Here is a 17,547-nt window from a genome sequence, read left to right as displayed (position 1 = left end):
CTTCCCCCTGCCCCCACGCCAAACCCTGACAGAGAGGTGAGGAGTAGAATGATCATCCCTCTGATACTAGGTGAATGTTGAGAAGACGTGTCAAGGACGCAGTTGAGGACCTGTGGTTGGAAGGGGTATTATTTAATGAAGGTGTGCGATCATAAGGTATTTACTCAAAGACAGGAATCTACTCCCACCCATATTCTCGCCCCAGTGGCGAAACAGTCATTGAAAAGACCTCATCAGAAAAGTCAACACCACCCATGGGACCCAAATATACTTATTTGCGTGGTTAGATTGAGTCACACCTTATAGTGCGTGAAGTGGGGAAATCCGTAATCTAGGGTAATGAATAATCACAGCTGTACATAGGAAATGTGCCCAAATACATACAATGTTGGCAAGACGGACCAGCTATGACGGCTGGTATTGTATATATCAATTTAATACATTTACTGAAAATACCTGAATCCTTGTTCTTTAATTGCAAATGCAGGTGTTTCCAAAGGGTAGAGCTCAGATTGCACAAAAAATTCTCGGATTCGTCGGTCTATGACTTTTCCGTACTGCGCTCCAGCATCCAGAATCACCACCGCTCCCTCATAATGATGCTGGCCATCCTTAAGGTCTCCCCCAGCAGTCTCCAGCTGTGAAATCTATCAACAATTCATCAACACTTCATAAGTATCTCCTAAAGATGTATACATTTACACTGTACTGAATATGTAGCATACAATTAAAGGTATTAGGCATTAAAATAGGCACAGAGTAGACAAAACATTATCAATCGTTTAAACAAAATGTATATTTTACTGAATCATCACTAAAAAGAACTGTCAAAAAAAATCAAAAAGAAGCAAATTAAACAAAAATCGGTTGCGACCCTCCCATGACGTCATACTGAAATTTGCTTCAGACCACTGAAGCTCTAAATAACCTTTAGGTGTTTTTCGCTGCATTGATCACAAGGCCATTGACTTCTTTGAAGCCTCTGTGCCCATTTAACGAGGGATTACACAAACTCCTCTCTCTGGTGTTAATCCCTAGAACTATACACTACACACAACACAGCCAAACCAGAAATCTGGGGAAAGGGTTGCTCTCATCTAGGGTGACAGTTTTTTTTCTTCGTTTTGTGCCCCCCTCGAAGGTAGATCAACCTTGTATGATTCAAATCTGTCCCTCAGAGCAGACTTTATGACTTTTATATTGTTAAGTGTTCTATTTCTGATGTACATTTTTTACTTTATTTCTTCCATTTTATTGTAGCGCAAAGCTTTTGATTTTCATTGTGGTGTGTCCTTGTGGTTTTGAAATGACATCTCTGCAGTTTGTATAGTTGCATGTGTTTGGTAAAGAATTTTTTTTTTTAATATTTACTTCAAATGTGTATCACTGCCCTGCTTGAATGTTTTTATTTACTGTTGTAATAATTTTAGCATATTAGGCTTATATTTTATTGTCTTTAAAGTTCACAATGTGTTGTATTGTGTGTAGTTTTTCCCTTCCTAGTTGGATATCTTTGGTGTTTGCGGTCTGTGCAGAGCAGGTGCAGTTAATCCTCAGTGTAGCTGCTGTGTCAAGTAGGAGGTATCTAAATATATTTTTGTAACCGAAAGTTCATTATGTGGTTTGTAGTTATGATTTATTTCCAGATATTATATTTCAATTGTATTTACCGTTTGATATAACCAGTTTGTTGAATTCTAATTTGACACAGTGTTTAGTTACCCGTTTAATGTGACATTTTATTAGTAAGCATTTTGACAGCTCGCAGAATGGCCACCCAGCAGGTTGCTGGTGTGCTTTTTAGGTCTCGCTATTAATAGCGAGTATATAGTAGGCGAAACAAACTCTTGACCAAGCGCAGATTACGTCCAGTTCATGTGATCCAGTCGTGTGAGACGCGCGTCCACGTCAAACCCATCAATCAGACTTCAATGGAATGCCTCCCAAGCTGCTCCCCCGCCCCTGCCATCCGACTTATCAGACTTCAAAGCAATGTGCTTCCGCCCTGCCCCCCCCCCCCCCCCAGCAATGCCATTCTCGTGTTATTTGCAGCTTCGCGCTGCATCTCCTCATGTTGTACTCTCCCTTCCACCACCACCATCTCCTGCCTCGGCTCAGATTGGTTGCACCGACAGAGCAGAGATGAATGCTGGTTTCTTTTAGCATGTTCTCCTTACCTTTCCCTTCACTACTTTCTCCCCACTCTCTCCCTCACTTCCTTTATCTATTTCTTCTGCCTCTTAACCACTCGCTCCCCTTTTTTTCTCCTTCTCCCATTCTCTTCCTTTTCCCTTTACATGCGTGTTCGCTTTTGTAACTTGTACAAGTTAAACTCATGTATGAAGGACTTTTTATTTATTGACCCGTTGTTGTACGCAAAGTTTAATATGCTGTTTTGTAACCGCAAGTGCATAATTTGAGGCGCTGCCTCTCGTAATTCACCACAGTCTTTAATTATTAACATCAGTGCTTTTACAGCAAATTGTACCTACGGTTATTGGAGTGCTTTTTATAAGCTCCACTTACTAACATATTGCATTCCAGTACAAACGAGTAAATTAAGTTCTTTGCCCAACCTCACAGGATTTTGGGCTTTGCACATGTATAAAATACTAAATACTATTGACCACTTTAATTATACTATGTTTGCTGCCTGCATAAGCTGGGTCTAATGGCTTACTGAACTGATGCATTCACTGTAGGGGCCTGTGTTCCACTGCATGGTCACAGGTTCAAATCCGGACAGGTCCATTTAGGCTTTCATCCCTATAAAGTTGAGAAAATCAGTATCACTCCTTTTTTCATGTTTCTTTTTTAAACTGACTTATAATGTGTGCCATGCAATTTAGGTTTTCGTATTTGGATGTTTCTATACAGTCTTTTTGTGACCTTCTATGTTATTTAAAGAAGTACAACACATACAAAGTTGTGTGCTCTCCATTGAAGCAGGCACCACCGCTGCCCGCTTTATGCAACCCTTCCTCCTTTTAGTTCGTGTTTGAGGCACAATAGGTAATATTGTTTAACTCTGCTTTTGAAGAATAATGCATACGATGTTATCTTTAGGCTATATTTTTGGGGAGCACAAAAAAGGTAAGATCACCTTTAATTGTACTTATAATGCACACGCCTACAAGAACTTTTTTTTTTTTATCCACCAACTTCAATGTACTTGTTTCCACCACCGTGTCACGCTAATTATGTTTCCCTATTTTTCCTTTATATTTCGAAAGCCCACAATTTAATGTTCATTGCATCATGCTGATTAGATTTTCTAAATATCTATTTTTGTAATACCATGTTTTGGTAAGCTTTCAATTTACACAACTACAACCTATACTATGATGTGTTTGCACAATTTTATAAGCACACAGGGTAAGGTGACCTTTAACTGAATCATGATATTGTATGTATTACTACACTGGCACACAATTTTCTAGAGTGGAATATATATATATATATATATATATAGATATAGATATAGATATAGATATAGATATAGATATATGTTTGGGTGCCGTCTTGGTGGTAGTCTTCCCAGCCTTTAATTAAGGGCAATTCACTGAATGTTTAAGGTGAGAGACAGAACGTATTTGCGGCTCCCTATAGTGATCTTTAGTGCTATGCATCACCATTTACAACAAAAGTAGATGTTCTTGAGTCCCTTTTCACACCGAAATCCACCTCCAACCCTTCTTGCATAAACTACAATAAGGTGTGAACGCTTTCCAAATGGCTGGCATACAGGCAGCTGACGAGCTCATTGTCTGTAACCTCTGCCCCACAAAGTCAACAGCACCAAGTTACCAGGCTCATTCATGTTAAAACATAAGCTGCTGTTCCCGTTCAATGCAGCGGGAAGCCTTGTGTTCCAATTTGGTGATGGTTGTGTCTTTTCACAGCTTGTTTTATTTGTTGTTCTAGCCATGGCACAGACACTGCACTTTATATTTTAAGCACAGCGTCCCTTTTAATGGTTTCCTGCCTCGGCTACGGAATTAGCTTAACTTAAAGTGCACGTACTTCGAACACAAAGGAATGCGCTCCCCCGCCCCCGCAATGCCAAGAGCTTGTTTTCCAATGCCCCCCTCTTACCCTCCACCACTGCCAGGTCAGAGGAAGATACCTCCCCCAAACATGCCTGCCACCAAACCGACCGCCGCAGCTTCAAAGGCTTCAGCCCTCCACTCAAACCTGCCTGCCATGCAGGATACCAACTGACGCAGCTTCAAAGCTCTTCAGTGCTCCACTTAGCCAAGCGCGCCGCACAGGCACAGTTTCCGTCATTCCTTGTTCTTAGTGGTCACCGTGGCACAGGCACCGCGATTTATATTTTAGCACAGTGCCCACTTTTGAAATTTATTTTAATAGTTTCCTGACTCGTGTTGTGTTTTTTTTTCTTTGTTGTTCTAGCCATGGCACAGACACTGCGCTTTATATTTTAAGCGCAGCGCCCCTTTTAATGGTTTCCTGCCTCGGCTACGGAATTTGATTAACTTAAAGTGCACGTACTTTGAACTCACCAGTTCCACCTGAAACCACGGACACAAATTAGGGACTGCGTAAAAGTCTTTCATGCTAAAGTGATGTCCGATTTATATCTAAACATTTAATTACCCGTCTACCGTCTATTACCCATCTATCCAAGCCCGATCTAGGAAAGGTGATGTCCCACACACAACCCCCCCCCACACACACACAAACCCCCCCACACACACACACAAACCCCCCCCACACACACACACAAACCCCCCCACACACACACAAACCCCCCCACACACACACAAACTCCCCCACACACACAACCCCCCCACACACACGCAACCCCACACAAACACGCAACCCCAAACACACACGCAACCCCCCACACACGCAACCCCCCACACACGCAACCCCCCACACACACAACACCCCACACACACAACCCCCCCCTCCGACACACACAAACCCCCCCCCCGACACACACAAACCCCCCCGACACACACAAACCCCCCGACACACACAAACCCCCCCCGACACACACAAACCCCCCCCCCCCGACACACACAAACCCCCCCCCCGACACACACAAACCCCCCCCCCCACACACACTGACTGGCTCAATCTATCTTATCGCCCTCACTCAATCTATCTTATCGCCCTCACTCCATCGCCCTCACTCCGTCGCCCTCACTCCGTCGCCCTCACTCCGTCGCCCTCACTCCGTCGCCCTCACTCCGTCGCCCTCACTCCGTCGCCCTCACTCCGTCGCCCTCACTCCGTCGCCCTCACTCCAGCGCCCTCACTCCATCGCCCTCACTCCATCGCCCTCACTCCATCGCCCTCACTCCATCTATCTATCGCACTCTATCACCCTCACTCTATGTCCATCTATCTATCGCCCTCAGTATCTGTCTATCGCCCTCCCTCTATCTATCTATCGCCCTCCCTCTATCTATCGCCATCCCTCTATCTATCGCCCTCCCTCTATCCATCTATCGCCCTCCCTCTATCCATCTATCGCCCTCCCTCTATCTATCTAGCTCTCGCATCCTCACAGCATCACTCAGTACCAACACAGAATCACTCAGTACCAACACAGAATCACTCAGGGGCACCACAACATCACTCAGGGGCACCACAACATCACTCAGGGGCACCACAACATCACTCAGGGGCACCACAACATCACTCAGGGGCACCACAACATCACTCAGGGGCACCACAACATCACTCAGGGGCACCACAACATCACTCAGGGGCACCACAACATCACTCAGGGGCACCACAACATCACCCAGGGGCACCACAACATCACCCAGGGGCACCACAACATCACCCAGGGGCACCACAACATCACCCAGGGGCACCACAACATCACTCAGGGGCACCACAACATCACTATGCGCTACCACAGCATCACTGAACGCCACAGCATCACTTGCCACCACATCACTCAGTGCCACCACAGCATCAATCTGTGCAACCATTCAACAACAACTGGTTCAAATATGTTCTCTCAACGTTTTAGGCTTTATTACAAATGTCACAAAAAGATGTTAATATTTCACTTCTGTTCTTGGATTTTCGTCAAAATAAAATACACTGAACATAATCTTCACAAAAGTTATTTACAAAAGTCAAAGCTATTGCCATTATACATTACAATAACTTTATTTTAGTATTAATTATTTTTTAAAAATAAAAGCCATTGTTATTTATAATATCAATACATCCAAGTCACGTAAATACAACACATATTGCATTGCAAATGCTATAGGTGTCACATTTGCGAAAGTTAAAACTATTGGCATTGTAAATGACAAAGCTATTCATTTCGCGATTTTCAAAACCAACACAAATAAAATATTTGTCATTGACAATACCAATAGCTCAAACTTTCCTAATGCGAGACCTATTGCATTGCAAATGCTTGTTTAATCTGCCCCCTAAAATGGTTCAGAGACGGTCTATGCATAAGAGGCAGAGGACCAAGAGCATGATTCTGGCTGTGAATTTTCTGTTGAAGAGGAATCTTCAGATAAGTCCACTACTAGTGCTGATGAAGTGCCTCATTTAGAGGAGGGTTTTGATTAGGCCTGCAGGACAGCATAAGAGAGCTGGATTGCAGCCAGGGTTTGGAAGGCTTCCCATTGGAAGTACTAAACCCTGGATTGCCACTAACATTGCCGCCTGTTTTGCCTGCCTTTATTGGTGTTGAAGGGTGTAGATTTAATACAGAGAATTTTTTTGCCTATCAATTTCTTCTAGCTCTTTATTGATGATGTGTTTATGGGTGATGTTATTGATGAGCAGGCCAATCTACATGCAGAACAGTATACAAGGGACAACAAGACCACACTTAAGACCAGCTCTAGAGCTACTCTTTAAACTTCACACATTTTCCATACTTTTCTCTGACATAAGCTTCCCAAATCTGCCGCGATCCACAAAATTTTGGCCACGCAGTGTTTCACCCCTTGCCCTGTATTTTTTTCAGATTTCTTTTTTTTTTTAATAAACAAATTCTTAGGAAAATAACTATCTCACCCCTTTGTGAGGTCAAACCTACTTACTATAAAAGCTCTCTCTAGGCAATGTGGTGCAGGTAGGGCTATGTAGAGGGTGGGTTATAATGCCAGTCAGTGGTAAGCAGGAATGCAGCAAAAGAAAATAATTCAGTGGCCAGTACATTTTTTATTTTGCGTATGGAATCATAACAATACATAGCAACAAAGCCACTTTTCGGGTTGGTTGCTGTCTTTTGGCACCTTAAGTAAGTATTGTACCTGGTAACGAAAATAATTGACAAGTTTTAATATATGTATTGGAGTCAATTAGGTACTGATTACCATTCTTCCCGGAAAAGAATAAAAGTTGCACTAAACAATGCGCTCATAAATGTGGCTGGACACAATGTGTGCATCTTTACAAATATACAATATTGTGTCGAGTAGAAAGCCTTACAACCATATCACTCAAATAAAGCACAATAAGCAGCTTTGGAATAATATATAGATTTACATACTGAAGTTTTGGTATTTGCAAGTGCGGTCATTAATAAGCGATGCTATTACTCAATTCACTGGCACTCATAATCAAACTGAAAAACTCATTTGGGCCTACCAGAAGTCAAACGGGTGACAGGAGAATCACACCAGATGTCACACGGATTTGATGGACTATCTTGCAAGTATATACAATGTGTGAAGGATATATCATTTACACATTTGTATTCAGGCATTCCAGCCGTCTATGGCCACATATTGCTCAAAGGATAGAGGAAAAGGTTAAATACATTGTTCTGTTGTTCAAAAGGCATGCTTACAAAAAGCTATGTGTAGAATTTTAACTTAAGTGCAATGTACAACCGACGTGGAAGATATTATTTGCAATCTTTTAGTTTGCCATTATAGCTATCCATACATTTATTATGAACGCCCTTGAAAAGTAGTATTGTCCAGTCCAGTTATTTTATTATTTATTTTTTTTTTTATTTAACTTATAAAGCGCACTATCACCAAAAAGGCATCCTGGCGCTGTTGACTCAAGATAAGAAAGGACAAGAAGATGAACCGGAGCCAACATCCGACTAAGTTTTAGGAAACAACCGGGTTTAAGTCTCCTTCTGAAGACACACAGATCACTAACTTGTCATAGCTCCAAAGGGAGTTGGTTCCAAAGTTTGGCAGCAGCGTACCCAAAGTTTCGACCACCTGCCCTTACTTTCCTAAATCTAGGAATTATCACAAGTCTTGCCAGAGAAGAACGAAGGCATCTCGCAGGAGCATACCACTCAAACTTTCTCTGCATAGACACAGGCCCCACCCTATGCAGGGCTTTAAACACTATGCAGAGAGACTTGAACTGGACTCTTTGTCTAAGAACATAATGTGTAGTACACCGTTTTGCTACTAGAGGGCATGCTCCAACCACGTTAGGAGGAATGCCCAATGTCAGAACTGCACTGAACTTCTGTGGTGCAATCATTGAAAACGTTTAAGCGGAGAGTATCGCTTTATAGGTTTTGTGAGCGACGTGCAAACCAAAAGGATGAATCTCCGAATTAATAAGCTAAAAGCTGGCACAGGCTCCCAGAATTCTCATTACACAAAACAGCGTTTGGTAGTCTGACCGCTGACAAATGTGTTCTGGTAAATATGTATAACTCGATGACAGAGCTAGTAGGTTGGTGGGAGCCTGGGGAGACCATCTACTCATTTGTTGGTACCTTAAGTTGAAATTATTTCTCACGTTAACACTAGTTTTGACCATGTAAACATCACTGGTACATGAAATATTATTGAGTTCTGATGGTTATATGCCCCGTCAAAAGCCTATCACGCCTTAGAGACAACAAAGGCTTAGGTGGACTGGCTGCATCTGGCAGTTCACATAAATACATCCATGTTAAAAAGCGCAGCTTCTGGGAAAGCTAAACTGCTGTTTTATTATCATGCCGTTTCTTCTCGACACGAGAGCCCTTTGTACTAAGGATACAAAAATGATCTATTGAGCCACATGTGGCACCTGGTCCACATAATATGTGCCAACGGTCTTGGTCTAAAAAGAGAGAGGGGAGCACAACGGCAATAATAGACAACAAAAAAAGGATTAAAGCTAAAACAGAAAGAAGGAGGGCCAAGAAAACAACTGCAGTTCAATTTTTAAAAAAGGGCCACAGGAGAGCCAGGCAAAAGAGCCAAATATGCTTACACAAGATCCCAGATCCTTCTCTGTGTATAACCGGTTATTTACCCACTATCCATCGAGTGAGGTTAGTAGAAGTTTGACAAACGTATGTTATTTAATACTAGCTTACCCATCGCGCGTAGCTGCGATCTCAGAAGAAAGTAAATTTAAGGAAACTTGTTATGATAACATTTAATTTACATTGTGTCATTTTTATTGAAACTTATTCATTTTAATATGGAAAACATTTTCAAGTGTTGTTTTAATTCTGTTTATTTATTCGAGTGCTTGTGAATACACAGTATTTTTTGTTTTTCCGTCTGGTTCGTACACGAATAAATCAGAAGGTTTTCCAACGCGTGATCTGGCCACATACAATTGTCCATGTGAAAAGCACGGATTATCCAAATCTAGTCCACACACTTGCAGCGATTGACCTTGTGCTTTGTTGATGGTCATTGCAAAAGCGAGTCGCACCGGAAACTGTAAACGTTCAGTATTGGAAAGATTATGAGGGCCCTGAGGCCGATATTTAACAAATTTTTCTTTTTTTTGTTGTTGCCAGAAACCTTCGCGGGAGTGTACTAAACAGCTTCCCAAAGTTTCATGCCGAGCGGATGAATGGTGTTGTAATGCATGAAGGACAAACATACATACTTTTGTTTTTATATATATATATATATATATATATATATATATATATATATATATATATATATATATATATATATATATACATATATATATATGTATATATATAGATTTTTTCTTTTAAATTGCATGTGCATGCTGGTCTGGCACCTCTAAACTAAACTTTTACCACAGGATTCCTACGCTCAAATGTAAATATATTTGGAACAAGAAAACGACCCAAGTGCCACACAAACTTACTAATAATCCATTTCATAACTTTATTTCGGTCCTATGGGCCGTACAAGTACATAAACAGACAAAAAATGTGTTCCTCCCATAGACGTATACACAAATGAACCATAGATAATACACAAGAATAAAATTAGTTCATATAAAAAGTATAATCTTAAATTCACGTTTAATTCCTCACGACACTGAAGGCACAATGCACGTCCTTCTGCTAACTTTAGCCTGCTGAGACTACAAACTGCAAGAAATACAAATACAGCGTTTCTTTGAGTTTTATTTTTTTTACAAATACATGAAGCATTCGTAGCCCTCGTGCTCTTATTTTGAAACTCTGCTGCTAGATAAAGAAAAAGACGCAACCCAAATGTCCCCTTCACTTTGTTTTGTCTACACAGAGAAAAGCTTAAACGTATTATAGTGTTCTACCAATATGTTACCCTCTAATTGCAGTGCATCTTCCGCGACACATTTTGCAACAGAAGGTATTCACTCTCTTCAAGTAGCAGACAAAGGTGAAAAGCACGGTGCTATCGATCATATTCGTTTCGTTTTCAGCTACGTTACAAAACAAAACCATCAGCTGCGAGTTGCAGATTTGGCAGTGCTAGTGTTTAGTGAATCTTCATATAGTCCAGTGATCAGGGAATTTTCCACTCGTGGGTACCAACTATAGTTTTGAATGTCGAACACAACAAATCCCTTTAAACTGGGATTAAAAAGGGAGGCTGCCGCGGGGTAAAAGTTCTAGGCAGATCCTTGCAAACTAGGAAAAGCTATTTTTAACTATCAGTAAACCACTTGCACCCTGTTTTTACATGTTACCGAAGGTACACAAACACAGTCCAGAATCACCAGGCAGACCAATCATTTCCGCCAAAAACAGTCTTGAGCATGCTTCCATTAATTTCTATTATTTTGTGTTTCCTTATGTGTGCAATCTTACATCATACTGCCGGGATAGTATGGATTTTATCTCATACTGCCGGGATAGTATGGATTTTATCTCATACTGCCGGAATAGTGTGGATTTTATCTCAAAGGTCAATGACATCCCCTGGAAATCTATCTATATTCTGGAAACATTAGACATTGTTTCCCTTTACACGTGTATAAAGCATGATTTGGGGCCGACAGCTTGTAGGTATTTCTTTAGAGACAGACCTCTAGCAACATATGATCACTTCATGGCCCCAATTGAGAGGTTGCAATTGTGTTTGGAACATGTTTTTTTATTGTTTGGCAACCAGTGGTATAAACAACTCACCGGAACAGCAATTGGAAGTTGCTTTGCTCCTAGTTATGCCGGTATGTTCATGGGATGGTGGGAGTCTGAATACATCTGGTCAGAGAACTTTGAAGATTATTCACAGCATTGATTCTGTGGACACGATACATTGACGACAAATTTCCTAAATATGGGATGGTCCACAGAAGAAGTTGGACTGTTTTTTGGTTAAAATATAAAAAAATGACCTCAACCTGAAATTCACGAGCAAAATTGACACCAACAGGATAGATTTCCTAGATATTTTGGTGGAACTGAGAGAGGACAGGATACACTTTAAACTGCATAGGAGGGCCACTGCTAGGAACAGCATTTTGCATGCTCATAGCCATCATCTAGTCAAACTCAAGTGGAGCACCCTGTACGGGGAGCTCCTGCGAGCAAAGAGAAATTGTACTATGGTGCAATTCTATCAAATAGAGGAGAAAAGGATGGTGGAGAGATTCGTGAGTTGAGGATATACACACAAAGTAATTGAGGCAGCAGTTATAAAAGCGAGGGGGGTGGACAGGAGTAGCCTCCTCAAGCCCAAATTCAAGAAAACAGAAAAGCAAACAGTGAGGCTAATTACCACCTATAACTGTAAATCTGATGAATTTGAGGCAATTGTGAGGAAACAATGGCAATTAGTGAAATCTGACATGACCACTGGCAAGTTAGTCAGTCTGAGCCCTCAGATCATCTATCGGAGATGCAGCTCACTTAAGGATATACTGGTGCTCCTCTTATCAAGATACAGGGCACGGACTTGGAAGCACCTGGTTGAGGGAACTCCCGGGTTTTTACAAGTGTCGAAAGTGTAAGGTATGCACACACTGTACCAATGTGAAAAGGGTGGCTATATCAAACGGTGGAAACTGGAAAATCAGGCACTTTATCAAGTGCAATACGGATTTTGTTGTATATGTTGTAGTCTGTGTCTGTGGCTTGCGCTATGTGGGCAGCACCATTTTTCCCGCGAAAAAGAGAATTTTAGAACATCTGAGAGCTATCGGGTATAATGATGAGTCCTACCCCATGGCACAACACTGTAATATGCTACATGGCCTTATCACTGTGAATCTCAAGATTTCTTTCTTTGGTATTGACAGGGTCCCCGAACGCACAAGACGGGAAGACAGAGAGCGAACTCTCAGAAGGTTAGAGTCAGAGTACATCACCCGCCTACATAGCAAAAAGCCTGGCGGCCTCAACTAAGATGAGGAGCTTCATGTGCACCTGGGTTGAATTGTGGAGCCACACTTCTTCACAAGGCAATTTCCTCTGTGTTCCCTCGGGAAATCCTGTGGAATCTGTATCCCTCTCCTCTCTCTAACCTCTGTTTTTCCGATGGGAGGCATTTCCTCCACATACATATTTGTTGAATTACTTTAACCGCACTGCTTTCAGGCAAGGGTGGGTTGTGTACTTCCCTCCATCTATTTCCTCCTTTCCTGTGGTTTTTCTAGTGGTTTAGGAGTCTCTTGTGCCCAGCAGTTCACTTGAATCTTTCATAGTGGGCTGGGCCATTACAGGGTCACTTGACCGGACATTTAAAACAGGGCAGCTCCTTAGCAGGTTCAGAGAGACCTATGCAGAATAAGGCACTTGCCATGCCATCTCAATTGACATGTACTAAAATTGATGTCGATTAGGATTTCCTATGTTCTATATATGTATAAATAGATTTTGCAAACAGGGATCACACGGAGTACCCTGGATTTGGAAAGTGCATTGATGATGAAATGTACCGTTTAATTTTAGGGAAATGTTGATGACAATTAATGTCTTCTAATGTTTTTGAATGCTGAGAAATACAGTGAAACAGCCTTTCTTTTATATATACACCTTGACGTATTTGATGTTTTCTAAAGGCTGTAGTGCACGGCAGGAAATTTTGGATTGATGTGATGAAGACCTTGTTGGTCGAAAAGCGTCGCATTAAATCGTGTTGAAACTACCCCTGGAGTGCGGGCTAACCTCGCTTCCGCTGCGCAACCATGTCGGATATATATATGCAGCAGGTGGACTCCAGCATTAGCTGATGGGCGGAACCGGCAACAATCACCCAATGCGGTAATGGCAGGACACTCTTAAATCATCAGTGTACCGCAGACCTGCTTCATTGCTCCTGTATTCACCTGGCGCTGACATGGCTTATCTAAAGCCGAAATGCATCCGCCCATATGTGAATAAAGTGGCCTCCGACTGTTACCCTGCTGTGGTCCTTTCCTTTGGAGGAGAAGCTTGGTGTGGAGCACTCACGAGCGGGTGCCGGCAGCACAGTGGTGGTCCGTGTCAACATATAACCCAGAACACAAGCCAGCACTCGCGGGGTAATTCCAAATAAACGTTATTTTCTTTTAGCAACAACAAACGTTTTTCAGCATTTTCACCTTCGTCGGTGTTACAGACGAGGCAGCAGCGCCCAATTTTAACTTGTTGCCATGGTAACCATAAACATGAAAGAAGCACCTTGTCTCACTTTTCTTTGAGTGCCATCTTTAAATGTCCTGATGTTAAAAGGATATCACATTAAGCAGTATTGCAATGAGGCTGGTTAACATTATATTGCCTGTGTATCGACCAAATATTTACAAAAATACATTTGATATTCCCCATGTTGCTTTAACAATTGATTTGTTGTTAATAGGCAAATGCAGATACGAATCCACTGACAAAACAATTAAGCTGTGTATTGGCCATGTGCCCATTTATAGGGCTTGATCTTACTAAATAAATGGCCATTGCCTATAGTCGAATTGGGTGAACAACTGTTTTAAAATGTATTTTAAGAAAAAACTCACCAAAGTTATAATGCAGTAACAACGACGAAGGCGCAAATACCGAAACGCGTTATTTGTTGCTGAACGAAAATAAAGTTTCTTTGGAATTGCCCCACAAGTGCTGGCTTGTGTTCTGGTAAACAGGAGCATTGGAGTGTGCGTATGTATATATGTGTATGTGTGTAATATAAATATATATATATATATATATATATATATATATATATATATATTTGGTATCAAAAATCAAATATTGCCTTAGTAGTCACTGGCACTTTGTGTGTGCTCCTTATGAAAAGGGAGAATGCAGTCACTCACAGTGAAGTAAGTAAATGGCTCCAGTGGGCTAACTCACTGGCCCAATCTATACGCTGTAGGGGGAGCCAGAACAAGCACTGGGAAAGCCAATAAGTCTCGCCTTTGTGGTCCATTGGCTTTGTCAATGGTTTTTAGGTATTCTGCACGGAACCCTCAATGCTGTGCAGCATTGCTATAGTAAAACAAATTATGGAAAGGGGCGACCACTCGGTCCCCCCGAACGTATGGCAGAGTGCCTCTATCCCCCCGGGAAGCCATTTTGGGCGGGAGGCGCGTCTCGGCTGGTATGCCCGAAGCGGCGTAGCCGGGGCGCGCTTTTTCCCGCCCTAGAGTGGGCTGGCCTAGACACTGACGCGGCCGGCCACGCCCTCGGGGCAGGCAGGGGCGGGTTTACGCCCGCCCTGAAGATGGATAAAAAGGGACGCAAGACCAGAAGACATCCTCTTGTTCCTGTGCTCTGAAGCTGCACCTCCTCGCTGCACGTGAGCTCGAGACGGAACGAAGAGCCAATTTTGACCCACCCACCAGCCCCTGAAGACAGCCAGTTGTTTTAATAAAATTGATCGATAATTCTATTTCGTTTACAGGTTGTTTTGGTATCGTGTTGATGTTGAATGTGTAATAAAGATTGGTTTAATTTTATAAATTTGGTGATTAAAGAAAGTCGGATTTAAGGTCCATTTATAAACAGGCTTTTTTCGGTCATAGTGGCCAATGTAATTTCGTTTAGTTAGCATTTGTCGTATTTATTTTGGTCGGGCGGTAAGGTCATGATCGGTGAGCACTAATTGGAAGATCCCTATGAGTGGGCGTCACCCAACACGGATGGGAGCGCTCGGGGGAGGTGGCCTTTGGCCCCTCAACGGGGAGGCGGTCCCTTCTAAGGATGGGTCGCCGAAAGAAGAGGAAAGGCGGTCAAGGCCCCTTCCTGTGTAGGAGGGGTTACAGCCCCCTCCTGGGGAATTTCCCGGGGCCAGTGACATCTGCGACGGCAGATGCGGTAAGTTGTGTGGGGTTGGGGGGAGGTCTACGATACCTTCTAGATACCTCACACGAGTCTTCGAACGACCTTTAACTGGCGTCGAGTTGATAGGTGCCCCCGTCAAGTCAAGGGAAATTGGTAGTAGTTGCACTTGAGTACGCCTCAGTGCTGTCGCCCCTCCCAAGTGGGGGGGGTATGTCTGGTTAGGGATCTTGACACCGGTTACGACCTTGCCGTTGGCCCTTAAACGTTAGGATGTACAATTTCAATATTTCAAGAAAATGTTTTGTAGGATGTTAGTTCGGCTAGGAGAACCTCTGTATTAGAGAATCTGTTAAGGTTAGCCAAACATCGCAATGTGGTAATGAAATTGTACATTAATATGAAAATGTTTAATGTTTTAATTTTTTGTTTTAATAAATACGGCCGGGAGGGTCACTCCCTCCCACTTCCAAAAACTTCAAGAACTGTTTCCGGTTTCCCTCCTTTGGGGATTGTGTTGAGAGGGGGTGGCGGGTATCTCAGCCATATAGAAAATGTTTATTCCTGCATCAAGTAAAAGCAGCCATACACTGAACAATAAGGACGAGAGCCACACATGACAAGTAACATCCCAGCAACAAAGCTAGTCGTTTTTCTACCCAAGCTGTTACAACAGAACGGTGAACAAAAATGTTTGTAGAGAACTGTTATGGGAATTGAATCGGCAGAAGGCACTTGCAGTTCATGGACATTCCAAGATGCAAATTAGATCGAAGAGGACGAATGGATTTAATATTAGTTTTTACATTGATAAAATATACATTTCCCTGGCAAATTGTCTATTATACTTTGCACTGGTGCCCCTATATTAATGTGACTAAGACATGTAGGCATTCAAAATACGACTGGCAAGACCAGCAGTAGTTAGGTGTTCTATCCCTTGGACCTCATGATGGATAGGAGAGACAATGCACAGATAGAGAGCATTGTCTCATTTTCTTCTTGTCAGAATTCGCACCCTGAAGTCACTGCATGAGTAGGGGGATTAAGTGGAGCTTTACGTCAGAAAGCGGTTTATGAATGTTTCTCCCCGTCCCTACAAATTCACCAATGTTTGGTGATCCTCGTAGTATCTGCAGAGCCAGGCCATGTGGTCTCAAAATGTGCTGAAGAAATACAAGGTTTTTCATATGCTCTTCTCAGAGTCATTATGGGATTGAGGATGACGACACCTCTCTTCTAAGTCTACTAATTGTACACAACTGTCTTTTCACTTGGTGTAATGTGTGTGTATTTACTTTTCCTGCCAAAAATGTTATGTTTAAAAACAAAAAAGAACCCTTCATTCTAGAGTTAATAGAGCATCTATAAGTTCGCTTAAACAACGAGCAGCTGACTCAGTCATGTGTTAACTGAAAGAGAACGGATTTGTCTCACTGAACATGAAGATCCGTTCCGTATGACTACTGACTTGTGCTTAGAAATTAGCCACATTTCCGCTCCCTAGCCATACCAACAACTGTTGTCATTGTTCGAATAGACCATTCCCTTCATTCTCTCAAATGCATGGCATCATGAAAATGCAATTGGTTCTGCATGTAATCCAAAAAGCTGCATGCTCTTTAGTGAAACTAAAATAAATCTCTGAATTAGCCTTTGAACGAAGGGCAAATGTGAGGAATGCCTTTAACCACAAAAAGTCAAAGAAAACGTATGTCTGTTGCTGGGATCTGAACATCGCCTTGATGGTATAGTGGTATGTAACCCCGCCCCAGGTCATTCAACTTCATACGATACTGGTATCCTGAATTTCTACTGTCCTGGCTAACATCCTAATCTAGTATGAGTACCAAGAGCTAGCTAGGCCTGTCTATGTTAATGTTTAAGTCCAGTACCTATTGTGTGACCCGGAAGGGCACACAAAGCATGTACTTTTACCCTTTATCAACATAGGACTTCTGTCAATTTCGTGGGCTGTTAAACTTAAATGGCAGTGACAGCATACCGTTTTTTGTGTGCCAATTGTCTGCACTCCACTTCCAAGTAGCACGCAGACTGTTACGCTGACATTCCATGTGAATGCAGCACTAGTATATGCACAGTGGATGTGAGGCACACATATGGTAGCTATATTCTGCCTGAAATGAAAGCATGGTTTTTGG

The 17,547-nt window shown here is 42.3% G+C and overlaps 1 protein-coding gene across 1 annotated transcript in view; it reads right to left on the bottom strand.

Annotated features, from left to right (window-relative positions):
- GMPS (guanosine monophosphate synthase) overlaps window positions 1–17,547 on the bottom strand; it is a 433,428-nt gene that overhangs the window by 376,798 nt on the left and 39,083 nt on the right. Inside the window, exon 2 of the mRNA XM_086944124.1 lies at window positions 457–647. Within this exon, the coding sequence (XP_086800250.1) occupies window positions 457–647 (191 nt within the window). The remainder of the gene's footprint in view (window positions 1–456; window positions 648–17,547) is intronic.

This window comes from Lissotriton vulgaris, chromosome 11 (assembly GCF_964263255.1).
Source record: "Lissotriton vulgaris chromosome 11, aLisVul1.2, whole genome shotgun sequence".
Taxonomy (NCBI): Eukaryota; Metazoa; Chordata; class Amphibia; order Caudata; family Salamandridae; genus Lissotriton; species Lissotriton vulgaris.
The sequence above is the reverse complement of the archived record's forward strand: the minus strand, read 5'-3'. Positions and strand labels throughout refer to the sequence as shown.